The following is a 24,580-nucleotide window of genomic DNA, read 5'->3' on the forward strand; positions in this document are numbered from 1 at the left end:
TGCTCTAATGTTCACATAATATATACATGAGTGCATCAGTATCTGTTTTTTTCATTTGCTCCTTTAAATTGAAAATATATATAAATAAATTTTATGTAATCATAAAATCTTTTAATACCAACTCAAGCTAGTTATAAATAAAAGTAATTTCTATACTGTAATAAGTTTTTTTTTTTTTTTTTAGAGTTTTACTATGTTTTTAATCTCGTGGGTATTTAATAACTCCCTAACAATGACACTTTCTTATCGAAGCTACTTTTTTTTTTGAAATTTTTCTTTTTCTACTCTCAATATAATTTTATTTTTTTCAAATTATGTCAATTTTTTAACATATTACTTCATTTTTACATATAATATTAATCGATCATATTTAGATACTGCGTATTTTACCTCTATAGTATTTACAATAAAAATAATTAAATGAAGGTAAGATTTTTTTTTCTTTCCTGACTTTACCTCCTTTAAGTTATAATTAAAATTGATTTAATTCCAAAAATATCCCTATAACGAGATTTTACTATATCTATATATTTAACTTTTTGCATAGAAATATAAAAACATGTATCCAAGGTGAATTCAATGAAGTATCTACTATATCTAAGATTATACAATGTACAAAAAATTGCATTCACTCCTTGCATCCTCAAAGAGAATCTATAGGTTTAATGTTGATGAAGGCACAAAAACTTGTAGGCTCCATAGTAGCAGGCACACTGTTTGATTTGAGCTTGACAGTTTGACTATGAATATTGAATATCATATTCTCTCCATAGACAATAGATCACACACGAAAGAAAGAAAGGAAGAAAAAGAAACTAGTAGCTAGCTCCTTGCTTTTATTGACCCTTTGCTTGCAAAAACTTATTGACAGAAGAAACTCTTGGAGTTTCGATTTGACGGTTAATGTCTGTTTATCATACCATATTTAGTTCCACCATACTTGAACCCTAGACATGACTATCACATACTTCAAAGTGCCTAAAGTGAACCCATCACAACTGTCCAGCACGACATGCACAGCTCTTCTTTTACGTATCAGACACGATCTGGTGTCTTCCTTCCTGCCCTGAAGTCTTGTCCACATTTTTGTTTTCTTGACAAACATAGTCAAACCTAAGCTTAGCCAATTAATTAGGAACATTAATATATGTTGAGAAAAAAGAAATCTATAGCTGAATTAATTTACTAGCAATCTATAATATTGAATTAGTATTTCGTCTCAAAATTTTCTTATAAATCATTAAAATAATGACCAAATATATAAACTGAACCTGATGCTATAGTAGAATCGATCAAATTTACTGAGCCTAATAGAAAGAGAAAAAAAAGAACCCTTTACAAAGCTCATCAAGTAAAAAAAAAGAAGAAAAGCAACCCTAAGTCTAAAAATTCATCAAATAGTATCACTTACATTACCTCATAGGGAGAAAGAAAAGACTAGTGGTTAAGAAGGTGAAACAAAAACTACCGAAGCCAAATCAAAGTTCAAACATAAGAGATTGGAAAAAGCAGTTGCCTTGCCATTGTCTACAACCCACAAACAAACCCTTCTCTTCTGCACCATTAAGAAAGTTTTATATCTTCAAACCCCTTATAGTAAGCTCCTCTATTACTTTCCTCTCTCCCTCTCTCTCTCTCTTTCTTTATACCATCTTTAACTATCCCTCATCTCTTCACAAGCTTCTCCATTAATTTATCTTCAAAGCAAGAACAAGAAGAACAGAAAAGTAAAGGTTGGCCTGAGGAGTTCTTCATAAGAATGGGAAGAGGGAGAATTGAGATCAAAAGGATTGAGAACTCAAGCAACAGGCAAGTGACTTACTCAAAGAGGAGAAATGGGATTATAAAGAAAGCTAAGGAGATCACAGTTTTATGTGATGCTGAGGTTTCTCTGATTATCTTTGCTAGTTCTGGCAAGATGCATGAGTATTGTAGTCCTTCTACTACGTATGTAACTTCTTTTTTTCTTTTCCTTTTCTTTTATGGCCTAAAGATCTGTTCTTTTTCTTTTGTTTGTTCCTAAGTTGTTAATCTATACAAATATATAAATCTTGATCATGCTGTGAAATTCTTGAACTGGTGAAGGTTGGTTGACATGTTGGACAAGTATCATAAGCTGTCTGGTCAGAGGTTGTGGGATGCAAAACATGAGGTGGGTTTGTTTCTCTCTCTCGCTCTCTCTCTATCCATCCCTTTTGTCCATTGTTTTTATTTTAAAGCATCTGCAAATCTAAAGGAGAATGGTATGACTTTCTTTTTTGCTAAAAATATGATAACAAACATAAACTATGAATTCTATGAACAGATCTACAAATGGGATCCCTCTCTCTCTCTCTCTCTCTCTCTCTCTCTCTCTTTCTGCTTATTTGAATGGTTATTTATGTTATTATTTTTAATTTTTGGAAAAGAAAACTAAAAGTGGAAGGAACTGCAACATTTTTTGTGTGATAGATCTGGTAAAATTAAAATTATTTATTTTATCCTTTTTTCCTTTTGAAATTTTGAAAAGAACTTCTTGTATCAGAAGCAAATGAAAATTGTATCTATATATGGATCTTCGTTGAATTCTTGCTCTTTTGTCTACAAACTTGAAGGAGAGCGAGTCGGCCTTACCTAGGGTTTCTTAAACATCATTCTTTTCTGGATCAGAAGAATATCAATTTACCATCATGTAATACAAGTCCTGATCAGAACAGATCATCTCACTAATTGGTTTTATTTCTCTTATAATATTCTTGCCTGGAATATATTTAACATTTAGGGTTTCTTTTCTTAAAAATAAAACAAAATATACAGAACCTAAGCAATGAGATTGATAGAGTCAAGAAAGAGAATGACAACATGCAGATTGAGCTCAGGTGAAGCTTGCTATCTCTCTCTTCCTCAATGTCTCTCTTTATCTATCATATTTAAGCTTATTGGTTTTTCAGGCACCTGAATGGAGAGGATATCAGTTCTTTGAAATACCCAGAGCTCCAGGCCTTAGAGGATGCCCTTGAAACTGGCCTTGCTGGTATTCGTAACAAACAGGCTAGTAGCACACACCAATCTTAGTTGTTCTTTTGATACATAAAGACTATTAAAACAAAAGTTCTAATTTCTTCACCTTCTCCCTTTCTATTTCTTTTTGTTTTTGTTTTGATCTCTTATTAACTTCTCCTTTTTGTTGACAGATGGAGTACTACAAGATGATGAAGAGAAAAGTATGTGTGTGTGTGTGTATATATATATGTATATGTCTTGTTAGCCTCACCAATTATTTTTAGACACAATTTGCTAATGTTGTGACCCACCAGCTGCCCTAATCCTAATATATTATTTGCCATTTCTCAATTTGTTGCAGGATAAGAGTTTGGCGGATGAGAACCAGCACTTGAGCTTCATTCTGGTAACCTTTTCTTCATTATTTTCAAACTTTGCTTGCAGTAAATTAACTGCGACATACATTTTTAGCTAGAATTACACTTTACAAGAAATTAGACTCATGAGATAAAACAATTTCTAGCTAGTCATGCTAATTGATAACCAAGATTCATAATGGTTAGAGCTGATAACCAAGAAATGCACAACAAGCACTAGGTTTTTTATCTTTTATGAGCAAAAGGTATTGATCATTGAACAATAATTGGAAGAATACTTATTATTATTTTGAGAGAGAGAGAGAGAGAGTGGAAGAAAAAAGTACACTGCAAGTGTTTCTTGAGCAGACATTAATTAAAGTTGGGTGTCAATTCAAAGAGCATACAATTTGTTTCTTGATGGATATAAGCATTCTTCCAGTCTAGTGCCCTAATGCGGCTAACTTTTCCCTCCCTCTATTATATCTGTCTTCTCTTCTCTATTGCAAACGTCTTAAAAAAAAAAAAAAACGTGCATTGTTGGATTCTCTCAAGTCATCTATTAAATTGTCAACTTTTTCTTTCTGGTTTCCTCACAGCATCAACTAGAAATGGAAACAAAACAGACTGTGAGGGAGATGGAAAATCCTTATCTGGTTTCCTCACAGCATCAACTACAAATGGAAACGAAACAGAATATGAGGGAGATGGAAAACCCTTATCATCAACAAAGGGTGAGAGACTACAATTCCCAGGTGCCTTTTGCCTTCAGGGTGCAGCCTATTCAGCCAAATCTGCAGGGGAGGATGTAACATTATTATATTTATATATAATCTTAAATTACTGTTGAAGATTTCCACAAGAGATGTGATCTCAAGCTAGCTAACTGGCTTGTATTAAGTTGTTGTCTAAGTATTACTTGTTTAAGGTCAGGATGATCCTCTATCTATATGAATGCTAGTTTATTTGAGTGTTTTTTTATATAAGAATTCACAATGTTTGTCAGCTCTCATCCTAATTTGTTTTGATGGGATTAAATTGTGCTTATCCTCTGAAAGTCAATTATTATTTTGATATTATGAACCAAGAAATGGCAAAAGAGGTCTTCTATTTCTATTTCTACTTTTCTAGTTTCTTGTGGTTGGATAAGTGGAAAATGGAAAACGTATAATTATAAAACAGTAATATGTAATTTCAATTTATAATTAATTGCATGCAATTATTATTTTTATTCACTTTCATTTTCATCCAAACTCTTTTTGCAGTTGTTCTGTAAGATAAGTGAATTGTACATTATTTTTGTACAAAATACCTTGATCATGCTCACACACTTTTCATAAATATGTCTATTAATTGAACTAAGCTTTTTTTATTATTTAAACAAGCTCAATATAACACAACTAAAAATTTAGTGGGCTAATAAAATAAAATATAAAATCCAGCAATATGATATTAAGTTTTTCTTTTCTTTTCTTATCGCCCTTGTTATTTGTGAAATATGTTAAACGTAAAAATAAAAATATAAGAATTTAATATAATACAAATAAAATATTAGTACTGAATACAATAAACTATAAATGTCTAAGGGGCTGAAAATAAGTGTTGCTTATTAATTAGTAGTTATAAAATTATATACAATACAGATAATTACATGTAAGAATAGTAAAATAATTATGAAATAATTATTGAATTTTTACTCAATTTTACTTCACTAATTAAATGAAGCCATAGTAAATGAATTATGTGTTTATCTAAAAATCCATAGCGATATACCTTTTGTGAGTGTTCATTTCCATTATCGTAGGTGGCAAGAAAATAATCACATCAATGTCCGAAACTCATCAAATCGAATTAAAAAAAATAATAATTAACTATATTTATGAACCCTAATTTAAAAAAAAAAAAATCAATCGCTTATAGAGCTAAAAAATTAAAATACTTGAATTCATTTTATACATAAAAATAACATGAATAGAATAATAGTTTATAAACTTTTTTAGTTTTAGCAATATTTTATTATAAATGTATGATTAAAATATTTTATATATTATATAATTGACGTAGAAAATGATGATACAGTGATGTATGTTATACATGTAATTTTATAATGACGATGATAATAATAGCAATAATAATACTATAATATTATTATTATTATAGAAAATAGAAAAAATAAAATTGGTCAGAAGAGGGATCAACCAATTTACTGTCAACTGATTAATTAATATAAATAATTAATTATAAAATTATTTAACAGTTTTAGTTAACTAAATTATGCCCACTTGTATAGTGATTTATAGGGGTAATTTATTCCTTTATACTCCCTTTTTTCTTTTGAAAATTTACTTTTTAGTTAATTTTTCCTTTATTGGTTTCGATTAAATGCTTTCATTTTCCCTTTTTCTAATAATAATAGAACATTGTGAAAGGAGATTAAAGCTGAACATGCCTTTTGGTGTAATTTCTACTATGATTTTTTGTTTCTTCAGTTGATAATTTGGCAACATATATTAATTGCTTCAGGAGCTCTTTGTTCAGCCGAACCAATCTTTTGGTTTCACTTTTACTTTAGAGCATTTCTAATGATACTTTTTATTTTAAAGAATATATTTTGTTTAATAAAGAATATCTTTGTTTATAAAGAGTATAAATTTTATTTTGAGTCGAACGCTCTTTTTATTTTTATCTTTATTTTGCTTTATCCAACAAGTATTAATATTTTAAATTATTTTTTTTCTTAACGAAAGTTATTTTGAAAGAAAAAAACTAAAAAATATTAGACATCAATTATATAATGTATAAAAATTTGTAATGTATTAATTACAATAAGGATAAAGAGTCAAATCCACTCTCTACTTTATATTCTAAGAACATATAATGTGTTTGAGTCTTATTTTATTGAATAACTGTTTATAATAAAGAGTTTAGCTTATAGAAAGAGCTCTTTAAAAATGCTTTTATATTAGCAACATCTGCCATCTTGGATTTCGAAAAAAGTTATACTTTTTATTATGTAAAAAGTAAAATTAATGCTACTTTCTTTATTATTTTCCGAACTTAGAACTATCAAAATAAGTTTGCAATTTTTACATATATATACATATTTATATTTATTTATTTATTTATTCCAAATATTAACTAAATAGCAACTTCAAATAAAATTGTAGTACTTTATAGGATAACATTATCCATTTGAACAACTATATATGAAAGCAAGTTCGATTGCATCTAAATTTACTTCTAACACTATTAATTCAGATTCAGTTTTTATAATTATTACATATTAATAGATCACGAAACATAGTTTTAAATTAATATATAAAAAGATTAACAGAAAACTCTTAGAAATATATATATATTTTAAAGTCTAATTATCTGAAAATGCCTAAACTTTTCACTTAGAACAAATCTAAGCTAATTTTATTTTAGAAATGCTCTCCAATGATAAACCATCATGGCAGTTTGATTCTAATGACTCATACTTGGACTAACTTTCCTACTCCACCTACTGCTATTTCGCCTAATCTCAATGTTCATTCTAATCATCATCACCGTTGGACTTCCACATCTTCTTTCAGTCGTGGTTTGCAGGGTTCTTAAAGCATTTACCTTTAATGGCGAACCCAATTTGAGTTCGGATGAAAAATAAAACAATTGTCTCGTTCTTAAAGTTGGTAGTGCTCTGCTACCGAAAAACTGTAGTCAAATGTGTCCTTTTAGTGATTGTACCTTTTGGTTGCCTATAGATACAAATGAGCCAACATTAGCATATGATCGATATTTAATTACTCTTTCTGTTTCATTATAACTGTCACTTTTTTAGTAATTCATTTGGATTAAGAAAACGTTTAATATGGTTAATTATAGAAAAAGAATTTAGCTAAATTAGACTAATGTACCTTTCTATAGATATTCTAAATTTATTACACATATTTCAATATAAGGATAAAATATGAAAAAAAACTACATCGTAAATGAATAATATAAAAAAAAAGACCCTTATAATAAAATGAATGGAGTATTTATTTAGCCAGTTGTTTATTAATACTGCTCGGCATTGAGATGCGTCTTTCTTATTAATGCATTTCCTTTAATTTTTTTGAATTATTTTTTTATGGTAGAAACAAATTTAGATTGCTAATAAGTTATTCAACAAAAACCCTAAAATTGAAAGAACGAAGAAGAAAGAATGAGGGAGAGGGAGAGAAAGAAGGAAAAATTTATACCTTTAGGACTAAACAGTGCTTTTTGAATGTTAAGTATCAAAGCATTCTAATATTTCATATACGTTTCTTTATTAAATTATAGATAATTAATTTTTTTATTTTAAATTATCATGAAATATGCATGTACTCCAGCGGTACTTTCTATTCTACTATATAGTTAGTTTTGTTACTAATAAATTAAAAAAAGAAAGAAAGAAGTAAGAATAAAAAATATGACTAAAAAAAAAAATAATATAATATACTTAAGAGCTACTTAAGAGTTATTTTCTTTTATCCATAAATTATAAGAAAGAGAACGTGACTTTTAAATCATTTTAGGATAGAAGAATGAATTAGAGAATATCTTAAAAATTTAATTTTTACAAACTCACTATAGAGATGCTTTTAATATTAACCGAGCTTTTATATTTCTCGTATTAAAGTCAAAGTACTGTAATAGTCAGTGCGGTATAAAAATAAAATTAAAAAGTACAAATTTAATTGGATGAAAAATTTCAATTCCTAATTACCAAAAGCTTATCTTAAGAATCTCATAAATGAATTAGTTTTTCAAACAACGTATTAAATTAAGCATTATTTACTCATAAATACAAATCCAAATCAAATCATCAACTCGCACAGTTTTTCTCACCAACTATCTCTCTCTTCACTTTTGATGCCGTCAACATGGGGCTAATTTTGTCATTTCAGAAGTCAATTAAACCTCCTAAGCCATTTAAACAAAAATCAATGACATTTCATGGTACACTTTTCAATTACCAATTCTACCTTAGCTAGGCATCTCCAATACTTAAATTCTAAAAGGGCACAAAATTCAGTGGCACGAAATGACACAATTACCCTTGATGGTAACACGCGTCCGATATTTGCACAGCCGAGAATGAGGGTAAGAAGACGGTTTCTCACCTAATCACCAATCATCATCATCAGAAATATTTATATTCCATTAATTAAAAAAAAAATTAAAAATATCTCTCTCTCTCTCTCTCTATCGCAAAAAAGCAATCACTTTTTCGTGTTTTCGTTCTCCTTTGATATACCGATTAAGCAATTCTTTACTTGTGTCTAATATTTTTATTTATTTATATAAAATAAAAGGAAAAAGAAGAGAGAAGGAACTGTTTGGACAAAAACGAAATAGAGAACAAGTGTCTTTCTTTCTTTCAACGGCCCCATCTTTTTGTGTTTCTAATTCTCTGCAACAAAGGTATTCGCTTCTGGCTTTCTTTTATTTATTTTCTCTTCCCTTTGCTGTTTTCTCTTTTCCCATTTTGATGATTTTTGTTTTGTTCGGGTGGGGTGGCCTTCCAATGTGTATGTATGTTTATTTTAGTATAGGTTTGTTTTATGTATCTGCATTATGTTTCGAATTCTAAGATAGGGTTTTTTATTTATTTGTTTTTTGCTTGTGACGGAAGAGTGGATTTTAGGGTTCTGTTTTTTTTTTTTCTTAATTATTATTATATCTGGCAGCTGTTGACCCAGGCACCCTTTTTTTTTTTTTTTTCCAAATTTTGTTTTGAGGGAGATAGATGGTGAATGAAACAGAGAAGCTAGGGGTTTTATTGATTGGAGCATTCTTTTGGGTTTGGGTTTGTTTTTGCAATTTATTTGAGTTTTTGCTATTTTATTTTGATGTTTCAGGCAATGGGTATGCTTTAATTGGTTAAACAAATTTGATAGAATTTTAGATGGGTTCTTGTGAGAACTCACTTGAGGTTGAGGTCGTCCCCAAATCTATACACCAGACTGCTGTTGAGCAGCTGCAGCATCAGAATGCGTGCTTGATAAAAGTTTTGGAATCAGAGCAGGAGCAGCTGCCTTGCTTGGAGGGTTTTCATATTAGTAATAGTGATAATGTGGGCCCTTCCAGTATGCTAGATGGGTGCACAGAATTCTCTAAAAATGATAAAGCTGGCTCTTTACGGTTGGAGGATGCTTCTGTTGTTGACAAGGGAATTGGTTTGGCATGTGAGAATGGAAATGCAGCCAGTTTGGTGCCAGGGGAAATGTTAGAAGATGAATGTGGGATTACTGGGGGTAATTTGAATGAGAGTCAAAGTGGAACTGATCACTGCAGTCCAGAAATTGATGGATTGTGCATGGGAAAAGTAGGTTCTAGTGATAAGGACGATAAATTAGCGGAGCACTGTGAAGAATCTCTTTTGGAGGGTGCCTCTGTTGATAAGGGAATTAATTTGGTACGTGAGAATGGAAATGTGATCAATTTGGCGCCAGGTAAATTGTTGGAGAATGAATGTGGGATTGTTGGCGGTAATTTAAATGAGAGGCAAAGTGGAATTGATGATTGCAGTGAGGAAAGAGATGGATTATGTGTAGAAAAACTAGGTCGTAGTAGTGAAAACTATGGATTAGTTAATTCCCTGGAGGAAAGTGAACAATCTTTGGAATTGATGCCTGCGTCTGGTTCACTTGAAAATCATGATGAACAGGTTCAGCAGAGGGATGACAGGAGTGGAACTGTTGGAGGGGATATTAAAGAGAAAAGTGGGAGTTTAGCTGCTTCAGATAGTGATATTTGTGATGGATTGGAGCTTCACTCGAATTATGAAATGTCTACAGAACTAAGGCCAATGAGTGCTTTTCCTAGAAATGAGGTTGAATATGACAAGCATCAGGGCAGTAGTACCTCTTTGGAAACGGTTTTGGTGGTCTTGGGAAACAAAAGTGTTGGTGTGGATGGGACAGAGGCTGGTGATGACAACCAAACACAGTCTTTACCAGACCGTGAGACTATGCAAGAAGTGATGCCAACAGATCCATTAGTTAATTATGTTCAGCAGGATGATCGGATCACTAACAGTACCTTTACAGAAGGGGTTATGAATGAGAAGAGCAATATTTCACCTGGGATAGATGCTTCCATTTGCAACCAATTAGCCTCCCATCAAGGCTTTGATAAATCCTTGGAGTTAATGCCTGTGATTGGTTCCCCAGAGAAAAGTGTCGTGCAGGATGAACAGAAGTTTGATAGGCCTGTTAGTTTGTACTCTGATGGAGTTATGGAAAATAAAAGTGATCTTTTAGCAATCGAAAAGACTATGGTAGATAACCAAATACTGTCTCCATTGATTGATGAATTGTGCATGGAACCAGATTCATGTTCCGGTTTTCCAGGGAATTCTTGCCAACAAAATGACCTGAAGACCAAACCTGAAAGTGCTGTACCCTTGGGTATGGCCTTAGATGGGACACCCGATGCTTTAGTTACACTGGATTCTGATACTTGCAATGAAAAATCATCGCACAGAACTGAAATGCCGAAAGAATTATCAATTACAGGTTTTCTAGTGAGCAGTTCTGACATCCAGAATGATCGGAAAAATGGCAAGGATGCCAATTGCGTTACTGCAGAAAGTGTCCCTACAAATAATTTTAAACAGAGTGATTTAGATGGATGCATCGACGAATACCCTTCACAGGCTTGCCAGAGGACCTTGGAGAATTTAGCTATGGCTGACTCACTTGATTACTGTGATCAAAGGAATGAGCAGAGGGATGATAAGAGTGTTAATGGTCCTTTTGTTGAGACCATACTAGATGCTGTGGAAGAGGGAAGTGATGTTACAGTGGAAATTAAGGTTGAAGCTCGTAACCAGGAATTTCCTTTGGAAGGAGATGCCTGTGATGTGAAGGGATGTTCACCTAAAATAGCTATTACCAGTCCACGGTCATGTCAGTCTTTTGGTGCAAGTAGGAACAGCTCTTATAGGGAGCTGGATGCACCACATCTTATTGGGAAGGATGGTTTTAGTGTCATATATTCTAGCAGTGCAGTTGACTACTCTGAAGCAACAAATAATGGAGGAGAGGATCTTGTTATTAATGATTGCCCATCCACAACTGGACGTTCTGAGATCAGGCTGTCATCTTCGCGAAGGAGCAGTCGCACACGTAAATCCAGCCGAAAGCCTCAGACAAAAAGGGCTGCAAAGAAATCCGGGAACAAAGACAAAGTGCGAGACGTACAGATCTTCAAGGCTGAGAGAAGGAAGAGAAGCTGTTTCTCCAAGCCGGCTCGCTCCTCTAACTGGGGATTATTAGGGAATATTGCGCAATTCTTTGAACAGAGTAATGGGCTGGGGCTCAATGAAACTCATAACCATGAACCATTTCAAACAAAGGTTGGCCGAGGTGGTGGAAAGCGGAACAATAGTCGGGCAGGTGGGAGCTCCCAAAGGTTTAGCGTAAAAAGACATGCTTCAACTAGTGGTATTCGCTTGAAAGTTAAAGTGGGAAATGAAGTTGTTCGAGACAGTCTGAACATTATTGTCCCAGAGGTCATTGATACCTCAGCATCTGCTGGTGTTGTTGGTGGTGATTTTGAGGCTAAGTCATACCAAGGAACCAGTTTTGGAGTTCCAAATTTCGCCAATTTCCTGGAAGTTAAAATGGGGGAAGAGGGGACTGAAGAGCAGCCTGAATGCTTTGCCAATAAGCTGGAGGCAGCAAGAATACACTCTGACGCTTCAGTTTCGGATGTTCATGTAGTAAATAAGAATTCAGAGAGCATTGTGATTTCCCAGAAGTTATCTGGAGATTCTGAAGCGTATTATGTTGGAGTCCCCTCTCATGTAGAGGTTGAAACATTGAATGCAGCAACCGAGAAGAGGTATACAGATCCAGGGACCTCACCAGATTCAGAAGTTATCAATTTAGGTCCTGAAGGCCAAGTTAATACAAGATCTCAAGAAGATTTTGCTGATGCTGTTTTGACCTCTTCTAAAGCATTTATTGCTCCTGGAGTTGTTCCTGTTAGTAAGAAAGGAAAGAAGAAAGGTAGAGTCACCCATGCTAGTGAATTTTTTCCAGAAGATAAATCTCCTGGGGTTGCAAGCTCAACCAAGGTTAAAGCAGGTAAGAATCGAGGGGTCAGGCAGAGAAAGAGTGGTGAAGTTTTTCCAAGCGAGAATTTTAATTCATCCACTGGTGCAAATGCTTCAAGCAACTTATCAAGCAGTAAGGAATGTTCTGATGAACAGTTACCTTTGTCAGGAGAGACTGAACTTATAGACTCCAGAGAGGATTTGCCAGATGAACTGACAGAAACTAAAATCTCTTCTGTCCTGGATGTTGGTCTTAGGTTGTCAGAAGCACAGACTTCGAGCAATCTGCTTTCTTCAACTAAATCTAAAGGGTGTCGGCTTCCTAGAAAATCTGGTGGAGCAAGCAAGGGAGAGTGCAAAGTCTCTGACAAAGAAAGAAGCAGAAGAGAAGATGGTTGTAGACAAAGAAGGAAAGAACAGAAATCAGTTAAAAGGAACAAAGTCAAGGAAAAGAATGATTATAATGAAAACGAAGAAGCTGATCCAGAAATAGGTACTACCTTTTTTATGTTGCATATGTGATTGTCTAATAATTTTTGTTCACCATATTTATTTCTTTTACGCCAATGTATTCATGTCTGTCTTGTATATCAAAGGTCAAATGTTTCACGTTTATTGTTGCTGCAGGAAATTGTATTGCAGATGACACTCAAAAATTCAACCCTCATGACACTATTGCATCCGTGGCTGTAGCAAATTTAGACATGGCATCAAGCGATGCCGTGGATCAGCATTTGCCTATGGATAATGCTTGGGTGCGCTGTGATGAATGTCTTAAATGGAGGCGCATTCCTGTTGCACTTGTAGATTCTATTGGTCAGACAAATTGCCATTGGTACTTTATCACTCAACTTACTGTTTGAATCTATTTAGCTGCTAGCTCTGTTGTTTGGTTGTTGAACTCCTGCTCATTCTTTCTTCATTTTCTATCTGATAAGAATGTTTTAAGAGTACATTGGTTAAACTAGTAAGTATAAAATATCTTTTACAATGTTTTGGCCATTTAAGTAGGTGTTTAAGTGAACTCCAGTCGATTTGTATGTCCTGTTTGGGTGGTAATTAAGTATTCAGTGACCTGTTACTAGTTTAATAGCTTATTTAGTTATTTTGTGATCTAATATTATCCCCAGCTCATAGCAAGCTTAATATTTGGCTTGGGCTTCCAAGCAGGCTATACTTGGGATTTGGCATTTTTAGGTATTCCAACATAGGGGATGTTTTGTTTATTGTTTGGACCTGTTTAGCTTTTAGCTCTCAAGTATACCACCTCCTTTTATTCACATTTGGTATTTAGAGGGGAAAAAGAGCCAGTCAAAGGCTTTATTTGAAGCATCTAGTAATTTTTATTATGTCACTGCTATAGTAGTCTTTCTACTGTGCCCTTGTTTTACTTCTTTCCAACCGAATAACGATCACAAGCTGCAAGAACAATGCAAAACCAGCATAATTGGCAACAATAATATTAGATAGCCACTCTTTAAACTTGGAATTCTAACTTCTGCTCAATTTGAAACATTGTGATGGGTCCGATGTCAAGAACCAAACTTTCCCCACCACTCACTCATTCACTGTCTCACACTTCTATGAAAAAAGTTACGTAGCTTAAATGTTTGGCATGAAACTCTCTCTTTCTCTCTCTCCCTCTCTCACACACACACACACACATGGAGGGACTTAATTTAATGATTTTGATTTGGTCCATCTTATGTTTTACCCATAAAGAACACTTTGTTTCAGTTACAGATCCTCCCTTTTGTCCTGCTGAACTCTTTACTTTTTATGCTCGAGGATTGTAAAATGTAATTTTTTTCTTTGAAGGATCTGCAAGGACAACATGGATAAAGCCTTTGCTGATTGTTCTATCTCCCAGGAGAAGTCAAATGCGGAAATTAATGCAGAATTGGGCTTATCTGATGCGGATGAAGATGCCTGCGATGTACCATTAAAGAACAGGGGATTAGAATATAAGCGTACAGCAGGTTAGCAATATTTTCCTGTTATAGCAGAGTAGGAAGTTACCTAGTAGCTTGATGCTTTGAGTCTTATGGATTTTCACCCTTTTTCTTTTTGAATCTGACTCAATTCTTTTAATGCATTTTTAGCTTCCAAGGAGCATGAATTTACGCGTATTTCCACTAATCAGTTTCTTCACCGTAGCCGTAAGACACAAACTATCGATGAGGTCTGAACTCGACCCAGTTTCATTTTATGGAAAAATATTCTTTACTGCATTATAGTTGCTGTTAGATTGATGATGAATTGAGACTTTTTAGTAAATGGTGGTGGTGGTGAAAGGACTATGCTTCAGTTTAAGCAAATGGATTTATGGAAGTTTGACTTTTTGCGAGATGTTATGGGCTTGGGCAGTTGGGATGTCTTTATAGGTGTCTACATCCTGAGCTTTGCTGAGACCTGGTCTGTTACTATAGTAAAGAAAATGTATGTTCTGGTGGCTACTGGCTATAGCACTCCTGTAGATCTAGCTTGATAAAGACATCTATGGAATTAATTCCTTTGAACTTGCTGTTGCCTGATGAGGAAAGTGAGAGAACTGCCTGCATGGAAGGAGATAACTTGATCTTTCAATCCGAGTAAAAAGACATGAACATGCACTTCTTGTTGTAATGTCTAGATTTTTTTATAAATCTATGTTTTTCCTTATCAATGTTACATGTCAAGTGAATCCCACAAACGTGATAGGATAATGCAACTGATGCTGTAGCCAGTTTGACAATTTCCTTTTGAAATTAGCTGAAAATGATTAGTTCTTATACTCGATCATCAAAATCTCTTTTATGTTTATCTTTGCTGTATTTCTTCCTCTATAAAGCCAGCTAATCTTTTAACATAAATAAATGTTTGATATGGTCTTGTCAAACTTTATTAATGATGTCATTTGTTTCCTAGCAGTTCTAGTTTTGATCAATGCTATTGTTCTGGGCCCATCTTATGCTGGTGCTGTGGACAATTTAATTGTGCTCCTGATTGCTTCTTCCCTAAACAGAATTGTGGTATCCTTGCATCCAATTGCTAATTCTTTTCTATGATATGCTTCATTCTTAAATGATTTCACTAGTTTTAGACTTAAGTGTCAGTCTATCTCTTGGAATTTTTATTTTGGTCCAATGCAAAGAGCCTCTTACCAAGTAATCAGAATTTGGGCTCTTGAGCTTTGACTCAGATGCTAGGTTGGGGGGCTTCGAACAGGTCATAAGTTTAGTTCTCATCCTTCAAAAAGTACATGATTTGCATTTCCACATAGCACTATTTTCTTGAGATGTTGCTATTCTTGTAATTGCTCTTTCTATAGCAGACACAATTCAGGACTTAAGGCTAAGGCAGGCCTTTGGTACTCTATATTTTGCATATTCCTCCATTAGTTATCCATTAAGAAGTTTTTTGATATGCAATTGGACATTATCTCAATTATGTTAGGGACCAACCACAGACTTCAACATTAGGATTTCTCTAGGACTTTTATATACTCTTAAAACTACAGAGGTTAACTTCGACTTGCTCTAGTTTTAATATGTCACTTGATTTTCTTTTCCATTTTCTAATCTTTTTTGGGGCAGCAGAGATATAGTTGATATTTTCTATGCTTTTAATATGGCCTCATCGCTTTTGCCATTTATTTTATCGTTTGAACTCTAGTATTCAACTTGCAGGAGATCTTTTTTTAACACATGGTGGTGGGAATTATAATTAGCTTTTCTGGAATGTCGGTTTATATATTGACCTCGTTAAGTTGTAAAAAGCTGATGAGCTTTGTCAGTAAGTAGGTCACTGTAGGTCTAAAATCTTATTTTACATTTTTTATAAATTTTTTGCAGATAATGGTGTGCCATTGCAAGCTACCTCTAGATGGTAGATTAGGTTGTCGAGATGAGTGCTTGAATCGAATGCTTAATATTGAGTGTGTTCGAGGCACCTGTCCATGTGGGGATCTTTGTTCAAATCAACAGGTTTGCTAATGCTTTTTAAGGGACTTGCACTTTGTTTTCTTGATAAGAGATTTATTTAATTCATGAAGAGTAACTCTTTAGTCTAAAATACTTAATTATCTATATGCAGTTCCAAAAGCGCAATTATGCCAAAATGAAGTGGGACAGATGTGGGAAGAAAGGTTTCGGGCTGCGACTGGAAGAGGATATATCCAAAGGGCAATTTCTCATTGAATATGTCGGAGAGGTAAATTTTTCAGTATCTTTATTTTGTTGATTTAGTGGTAAATTTGTTATGAGAAAAATAAAGGTGGAACCATGCCGCAGCGAGCTAAATTTGTAGGGTTCTTCATTAATACCCAGTAGTTATAATACACATGTTCATGGGAAAACCACTGGCAGCTACTAAATCTTCAGTTACTAATTAGAATCGTATTCCTTGAAATCTTGTATAGATCCTCTTTGCCAATCTTATTTGTTGGATTTTATAATCTGCAAATTGTTCATGGGAGAAAACACCAACTTCAGTATTAAGTTTCATATGAGGGAAACTGCTCCTATCTACTGATTAAATTCGTGATTGTATACCACAATCTCTCTTGGACCTGCAAAAGTATAGGTCCCTAGAATAATTATTAATGGCTGTCACTATTGCAATTCTTAGCTTAGGATAGATCCATAACTTAATCTTGATTCTCAATCTCTCTTCTGTCTGCAGTGCACTTGCATGTCTGAGTAAACATATTTCCACTAATATCCTTATTATGTAATTGCTTTTATCTTAAGGCTTTTAATATATGATCATTCAGGTGCTTGATATGCATACTTACGAGGCACGACAGAGGGAGTATGCTTTTCAGGGTCACAAGCATTTCTACTTCATGACGTTGAATGGCAGCGAGGTTTGAATCTTCTCTTTTATTTTTAGTTTCTTTTTTCTCTGATTTTTGTTGCAAGCACTAATACTTGCGCTTTAATTAGTTTCTATTAGATTTCTCCCAAATGTAGGGGGATTTTGAGTTTCATTTTTTATTTGATTTTTTATTTTTTCTGACTTCTGGGTTGGTGGTTTGTTTCTAATTATATTTTTGTAATTAATTTGTTCTATTATGAGATTCATGTCTTCCAAATTTTTCAGGTTATAGATGCTTGTGCAAAAGGAAATTTGGGGCGTTTCATTAATCATAGTTGTGATCCTAATTGCCGTACTGAAAAGGTGATTAAATTGCATGCATGTGTTGTTTCAATTTTACATGGATTCGTATTTTGTACTTTTTTGTATTTCTGCATTTGACAGGAGCTTTTATCCAATCTACTTTCACTTTTTATGTATTGCTTCTTGAAGACCATACATTCTTTGCGTGCTGAAAGCTACTTCTCTTTCACTTCCCTTATGCCTTGCCTTTTCTTTTATCACATTTTTCTTTTTTGAATTCTTTTCTTAGAGAAAAGGAGGAAAAAGAAAGAGGCTTATAAGAATCTATCTACTAGATTTTTTTCCTCGTCTTTAGTTACCTGCTTCAACAGCTTCGAAGAGTGAGCTTAATTTCCTTGTAGGAGTGATGCAATACTATTTTAGTTTACTCAATGACCACGCGCTCAATAATTATGAGCTTTTTCTTGTGTTGCCTGTTGCTTGAGGTTTAATTTTCCATAGACTTCAATTTTCTTGATATAATAGTTTCTTCTAATTAAACTGTGCTGTACTGTTGGAATCTTATGAACAGTGGGTGGTCAATGGAGAAATTTGTATTGGATTATTTGCGTTAAGGGATATTAAAAAGGTATTTCACACTTTACCCTCATATTATACTTCCATATGATAGTCAGTTGTTTTATAGGTTTTATTTTTAATGTTTATTTATTTTTTTTACTCACTGCAAGCTACATATCTGACCTTCCTGTTCCACATATCTTTTGATAGAGAAGTGTTGGATTAAATTTTTTTACTTTTTGTTTTTGTGGTGGGGATAAAAGGAATGAAATAATACCTGTAGTTTTCTCTGATTAAATATGACAAAAACAGAATACTGTCTGTAGTGGTGACTTAGTGTATGGAATAGAATTGTGCTTACTAATTGTGAATTCATATAGGAATTCCCCCTTTTCATGTTTAAGTGTGGGATATGAGGAAAGGAGGCAGTTCAAATTTGGTGCTGAGGGTTGATATTTCAATTCAGCTGGTCAAGCCCTGACCACACTAAAGCAAATTTACTGATGATTTTAGTGGCCTTGTTTTTAAGGAAAAAAAAAGATTATAACCTTTATGCTGCAGTTTCTCCTTTAGGGAAACAACACTGGTTTTTATCAACTTTTTGCTGGAGAAATTAACTAAATATCTCAGTCTCTTTTTTAGAGGTAACAGATATGACTATTTCACTGACAACATAATCGCAAATTGATTTGCTGCTCACTGCAGATGCCTTGCTCTTCTTTTCATGAAATGGATCATTTTGCAAGTGTAGTTAAAATCTAGTATGTAGTTGTAGTTAGAGAAGAAAAAAGAACACTGCCAGCATAAAACACTTCCTGAGAGTTTCCAATAGAAATCTTACAAACTTATGAAGAGCCTTGATGCTTTCAATAATCTGAATGTCTTATAATGTGCTTTTAGACAAGTGCTCTGCTTGTTGCCGCCATTATACACGTTTATTCATTTCGTTTTTTGGTTTCCTTGAACTCCGGGCTTCACTATAGGGAAGTTTTTCCCTAATCCATTAACCTCCGCACTGTGACCTCAATAGCATTTGAACCTGAGATCTTCAAGCCGGAATTCCAAGTCTTTGCCATTTATGTGTCTGTTTTGGACATATGCGTACTTAAACTGAAAAACGTGAAGTAACTCTTAATCAGTAGTTCTTAATGACTTGAAAAGTAAATCAATAATGAATAACCAACCATTTGAAACATAACTTATCACTGGTTTTATGCCATAAGCATGGTCCTCAAGTTTCCAAGACTGACATTGATGCGATAACCAAATATTGTCATAAGTTTCTCTTTTACCTTTCATATGCTTGCTTTATCATTGTTTGTCATTTATAAGCACGGTATTTGCTCAGGGTGAAGAGTTGACATTTGACTACAACTATGTGAGAGTGTGTGGGGCTGCTGCAAAAAGATGTTACTGTGGTTCACCCCAATGTCGAGGTTATATTGGTGGTGATCCGACAAACACTGAGGTAATTGATCAAGTTGATTCAGATGAAGAATTTCTTGAACCAGTGATGCTTGAAGTTGGGGAAGCTGGATATAGAATTAGGAATAGAATATCTAGAAGCAGTTCCTGTGATGATGTAGAATTGCAAGTAACAGAGAGTATATCAAATAATAGAGATAAGATGGACAGCTCCACAACAGCTGCTCAGAAAATGGAGGCTGCCACAGAAATTAAGGATTCTATGAACCCATCTATTCCTGCCATTTCTAGATTAGATAGCTCGTTGGAAGTGGATGATCTAAAGGAAAGTTTTCCATCTTCTAGACAACAAGCAGATGATGCCACAATTGAATTCTTTCCGGCTGTTAAGCAAGAGAATTCCATTGAACAGATTCAAGGATTGGATACCTCTTCAGCTACAGTGCTTAGCAAATTATCATCTGATGACATGGTTGCTAACAGGAAGCCCAAGACTGATGAAAAACGTGTTTTTGTGAAATCACGTTTTCTTATCAAAACTTCATGTGAATCTGGTCTCGCTAAGAAAGGGAAGTTCGGTAGTATTCATTCAAATGTTAATAAAGTTCAGATGATGGCCTGCAAATCTCAGGTGCTGTCTTTAAAACCCAAAAAGTTTACAGATGGTACTACCAGTGGCCGTTTTGAAGCAGGTTATAATTTCTCTTTTTCTTGTACTGATTTATAAATAATTTTATATTTTATATGTGATAGTTCATTTTAATGTTTGCAGTTGAGGGGAAACTTAATGAGTTGTTGGATAATGATGGTGGGATAAGCAAACGAAAAGTAAGTAACTAGTTGAGATTTGTTTGTTTTTGAATTTCCAGCTACTCTATGGTTCATATAATTTTAATAGCTTAGAAACAGAAAAAGAGTCTACCATGCTATTTGTCTTGTGATCTATCATCTGTCTCTATATCTTGGATGATCTCGTTTAGGTCTTACTCTTTCATTTTCTTGGAACCATTGTTTTTTGCTTTTTCCATTAGTGTTGTGTGACTATTTGCTGTTAATTGTAGTAGTAAAAGTCTGATTCATTTTCCACTTGATTTGATGCATGCTTCTATATTCATTGACTTGCTGACACTGAAGCCATCGGTTAGGTTTCTTTTTTATCTTATGTCTTGATAATTGTCTGTGTTCATGCATTTTTGCTTATGTTCATTATATTTCAGGATGCTGCTAAAGGTTACTTGAAGTTTCTGCTTCTTACTGCAGCATCTGGTGCTAGTGGAAATGGTGAAGCAATTCAAAGGTAATTTTGGATTTTTCCCGGCCGTTTGTTATTGTCTGTTTTTGAGGGATACGTTTAACATTTTTATCTCATTTTTTTATTTTTTCTCTTTCTTTTCGTCCTTGTTGCAGCAATCGAGATCTTTCAATGATTCTTGATGCACTCCTAAAAACAAAATCACGAGCAGTGTTAATTGATATAATTAACAAAAATGGTAAAGGCTTCCTTTGCTGTTAGCAATCAATTTTCCTCATGAATCTTGTCATGGAATGAGTAAAACCATTGTCATTGTGCCATCATTTGCTAAAGAACGATTATGGCTTGCTAAATGATAATGTTTGCTTGCTTTCAGGTTTGCGGATGCTTCACAACATGTTGAAGCAGTATAGAAGTGACTTTAAAAAGACACCAATACTCCGGAAGCTTTTGAAGGTGAACACATTTGGAACTCAGTGATTCCCGTGATGCTGGTTCTCTGTGACTATTGCTAAAAACAACAATCTCGAATTCAACAAGGTTTTTGTCCGGTCCAACCCGTAGGGGGGAACCGGTCTGGTCCTGATCCCCCCTTTAAAGAACTTGAACCGGAATCCCCGGTCCTGTTCCATTTCGAACTGTTTTTTATATAGACTACCTTATGAGATTTTAATTAATTTTTTTCTAAATCCTGTCCGGTACTGGATAGAACCTGAACTGTCCAATTCCTGAACCAGAAATGAACTGCCTATCCAAGGTCCAGTTTCGAATTGGGGTCAACTATATTAGGAATTGAAAAACATAACAAATTTCAATGCTCTTGATAAATCCACAAATAAAAAATCATTTGCCTTGACAAGTGAAATAATCCAATAGGATTTTATTCCCTCCTTTTTCTTCAACAGGTAAAATTCGTCATTGTTTAATGTTAAGAACATGGTTGAAATCAGATGTTTCATCCTTAATGGTGAGAACTGATTTGGAGATTTTACACTATTTGTGCGGGCATTTTTATTTTGCAAGTCTTTCTTGTGTCCGTTAAAGAAATGTCTTTCTCATGTGGAAGGATGGGTAGAGGAACTTTCTAACTGATTCAAAATGAATATGAATGACAAGCTACAACTGATTTCAGGAATATGGATGATAATCGCAAGCTACTATCTGATTTTTCTGCAGGTTTTGGAGTATTTGGCAGTCAGGGAGATACTTACACCAGAACATATCTATGGAGGTCCTCCTTGTCCTGGAATGGAGAGGTTGGAATAACATCTGATTGTTACAAAAGAATTTGTCTCTTACATTATTGACAAATTAGGATGTTCATTCAGTTTCCGTTTCTCCTATGGAACATCTGGTCCTTCTTTGTCTGATTTTGCACTAATGGAATTTGTCTAGGCTTTTCTAATTTTAGGGGGACTCCAGCTTAATTTAGATGGTCTGTATTTCCCAAAAAGGTTTGCTGTGGATTTTTAAGTCTTGGGCTGGGATGGAGATTTTGAAATTGACAAGGAAAGAGGAGAATTGAGAACCTTTTATCCTGTGGAAAAGTGAAACATTATATGCACATCTGGGGATTGTTTTCTTTTAATCTAGAAGCAATATAACAAAGGTGGTTCATCTGATGGACCATGGGATGAAATTTTTCAATTGCTCACTTCCTACCTGAAACTGATGGTTTCTTTTATCATGCATTGATGCCATTGGTATATGTTACTGAGACGTTTTATTTCTGCAGCTTTAGGAAATCAATGTTGTCATTGACAGAGCACAATGACAAACAGGTATTTTCTCAAACTCTCGCCATCTGAAAGCATATATTTTTTTAATGTACGCCATATGTCCCAATGTATTTTGTCCTCTTTTAAATGTAATGCTCCAAAGATTCATTATTCTTGCGCTCACAATAGAAATTGTCCATAAAGTCCAATTATCGACCTTGGTTGAATTTTTAATATTTACAAACGATGTACATACTATGCTGGGAGCTATTTTGAGCAGAATATAGTTTAGCATTGAACTTATTTAACTGAGTGGAAGATATTGTAGGCAACAGAAAAAATGAGAGGACAAACTCTTTGAGATGGAGGGAGAAGCATTCAAGTTTGGAATGGGAAAACAATACTTATAGTTTGGCAGTTACTCATTTGTGCATTTATATGGTTACTTTGGATGTTGGAAAACTCAATTTTCAATGAATTTGTTTTGCAATGAACAGGTTCATCAAATTGCAAGAAGTTTTCGAGACAGATGGTTCCCTCGGCATGGCAGAAAATATAGCTATATGGATAGGGATGATGGAAAGATGGAGTGTCACAGAGGTTCAATAAGCAATAGGGTTTCAGCTTCACAGGATCATTTGCGTGATCTGACTATAAGGCCTACAGAAGTAATAGATGGTGCAATGCAGCCAAAGGTAACAACAGCTTCAGTGGAGACTGCTGTTAACGAGGGCTGTTCTTTGCATTGTGTTGGTGACGATACAAAAACTCGCAAACGTAAAAGTCGATGGGATCAGCCAGCAGAGGAAAAACCATTCCGAAGGTCTCATCAGCATGATGAGCAGAGGATTCAATCTGGGTTGCTAGAACAATCCAGATTTAACCCGCCAACTGACATGGGTAAGGAAGTGTCGGAGCATGCAGACAAAAGAAGCGGAGAGAACAGCTGTTGCCCTCACTGTGTTCGCAATTACTGTCGACAAGTTGAAGCTGATTGTGCTGATCTTGGAAGGCAAACTATTCAAAGTGATGCTCCACCTGGGTTTTCATCTCCCCTTAACCCCCCTCTGGTTTTACCCAATGCTTCATCAACCATCATTGATGGTTTGACCTTTCCGGTTGATATGGTTGTTGGACATCCACAGAGGAAATTTAACTCCCGCTTGTCCGTCTCTTATGGAATTCCATTGCCTATTGTGCAGCAGTTTGGGTTGCCTCAACATGGAACTGTGGGGAGTTGGACAATTGCTCCTGGCATGCCTTTCCATCCTTTCCCACCACTGCCACCATTTCCTCATCATAAAAATGAAACTCCTGCTGCTGCTATCTCTATGGCAATTGATGGAACTGCAGAAGAAGGTCAACAACTCAGACAAGATCCTCCGACATGTTACCCAAATGAAAATAATTTAAGCACAAATGCTATTAATCAACCAGATATCGTTTTTCCTGGTGAAAATAGCCAAACATTTAAACGGGTTAGGGCATCATCGCAAGACCTGGGCAGGAGGTACTTTAGGCAGCAAAAGTGGAATAAAGGACCTCCATGGATGCACCAAGTGAATGGGTGGGGACACTTGGGAAGTAACTCAAAAGGTGTTATATGCAGCACTGATGTAGTGAGTGTAACAAATGAGCCCAGAAATTCATACTGTTCTCAAGATGTAAGCTGTAGAATGGAGAAAGCTGGCGACTGCATTAATCAGCAAAACAGTACCTAAATAAGCATTGATTTTTAGGAAATTCTCTTTACTGGATCTTCTTCTATACATCAATGTATTCTCAATTCTTTTTTTTTTTTTTTTTCTCTTCCAGGGTTTTTTTTATCTTTAATGGAAAAATTCATTCAGTTTCAGAATACTTGTCCTCGTACTCTGAGTCCTAATGCATAGGCCATAAAGCTGAGGAGAAAAACATACTGAAATCTGGCCCTTTGTTCCTCTCGATTTTTACCCATTTGTTCGCACCTCAAAGAGGTAGGTAGTTCTGTTTTATGTATCATTTTTATCGTAGAAAGCACATTGACTATTTATGATCAGTGGAATAGAAAATTAAACCGTTTTAATGATTATCTTTTGTTGCAAGATAAATGAAAATATTCGTGATGGACATGGTG

General features: G+C 34.4%; 2 protein-coding genes across 2 annotated transcripts; both read left to right on the top strand.

The window, feature by feature from the left end:
* The first annotated feature begins 1,234 nt into the window (after positions 1-1,234).
* On the top strand, positions 1,235-4,343 carry LOC8270978 (agamous-like MADS-box protein MADS9). The gene is made up of 7 exons (XM_002520262.3): positions 1,235-1,947; positions 2,086-2,152; positions 2,797-2,858; positions 2,931-3,030; positions 3,174-3,203; positions 3,344-3,388; positions 3,938-4,343. The coding sequence occupies exons 1-7, from the start codon at positions 1,760-1,762 to the stop codon at positions 4,148-4,150; spliced, it is 705 nt and encodes a 234-aa protein (XP_002520308.1). The 5' UTR covers positions 1,235-1,759; the 3' UTR covers positions 4,151-4,343.
* A 4,085-nt stretch (positions 4,344-8,428) lies between these two features.
* Positions 8,429-24,535, top strand: LOC8270977 (histone-lysine N-methyltransferase ASHH2). The gene is made up of 18 exons (XM_048370967.1): positions 8,429-8,771; positions 9,209-12,904; positions 13,039-13,246; positions 14,230-14,390; positions 14,514-14,593; positions 16,245-16,376; positions 16,486-16,602; positions 17,165-17,257; positions 17,494-17,571; positions 18,083-18,139; positions 19,418-20,186; positions 20,267-20,322; positions 20,712-20,791; positions 20,902-20,984; positions 21,123-21,202; positions 21,923-22,002; positions 22,482-22,527; positions 22,962-24,535. The coding sequence occupies exons 2-18, from the start codon at positions 9,256-9,258 to the stop codon at positions 24,183-24,185; spliced, it is 6,993 nt and encodes a 2,330-aa protein (XP_048226924.1). The 5' UTR covers positions 8,429-8,771; positions 9,209-9,255; the 3' UTR covers positions 24,186-24,535.
* Positions 24,536-24,580: the final 45 nt, after the last annotated feature.

This window comes from Ricinus communis, chromosome 2, assembly GCF_019578655.1.
Source record: "Ricinus communis isolate WT05 ecotype wild-type chromosome 2, ASM1957865v1, whole genome shotgun sequence".
In the NCBI taxonomy this organism is placed as follows: domain Eukaryota; kingdom Viridiplantae; phylum Streptophyta; class Magnoliopsida; order Malpighiales; family Euphorbiaceae; genus Ricinus; species Ricinus communis.

What these genes read in the sequence shown, in the direction of transcription:
- LOC8270978 (XM_002520262.3), top strand. Translation starts at nt 1,760, where the DNA reads ATGGGAAGAGGGAGAATTGAGATCAAAAGGATTGAGAACTCAAGCAAC. An exon ending in TATTGTAGTCCTTCTACTAC is followed by an intron (nt 1,948 to 2,085) that starts GTATGTAACTTC and finishes GAACTGGTGAAG; the next exon opens with GTTGGTTGACATGTTGGACA. An exon ending in ACAAGATGATGAAGAGAAAA is followed by an intron (nt 3,204 to 3,343) that starts GTATGTGTGTGT and finishes AATTTGTTGCAG; the next exon opens with GATAAGAGTTTGGCGGATGA.
- LOC8270977 (XM_048370967.1), top strand. Translation starts at nt 9,256, where the DNA reads ATGGGTTCTTGTGAGAACTCACTTGAGGTTGAGGTCGTCCCCAAATCT. An exon ending in CTAATTGCCGTACTGAAAAG is followed by an intron (nt 17,572 to 18,082) that starts GTGATTAAATTG and finishes TCTTATGAACAG; the next exon opens with TGGGTGGTCAATGGAGAAAT. An exon ending in CAGTGGCCGTTTTGAAGCAG is followed by an intron (nt 20,187 to 20,266) that starts GTTATAATTTCT and finishes TAATGTTTGCAG; the next exon opens with TTGAGGGGAAACTTAATGAG.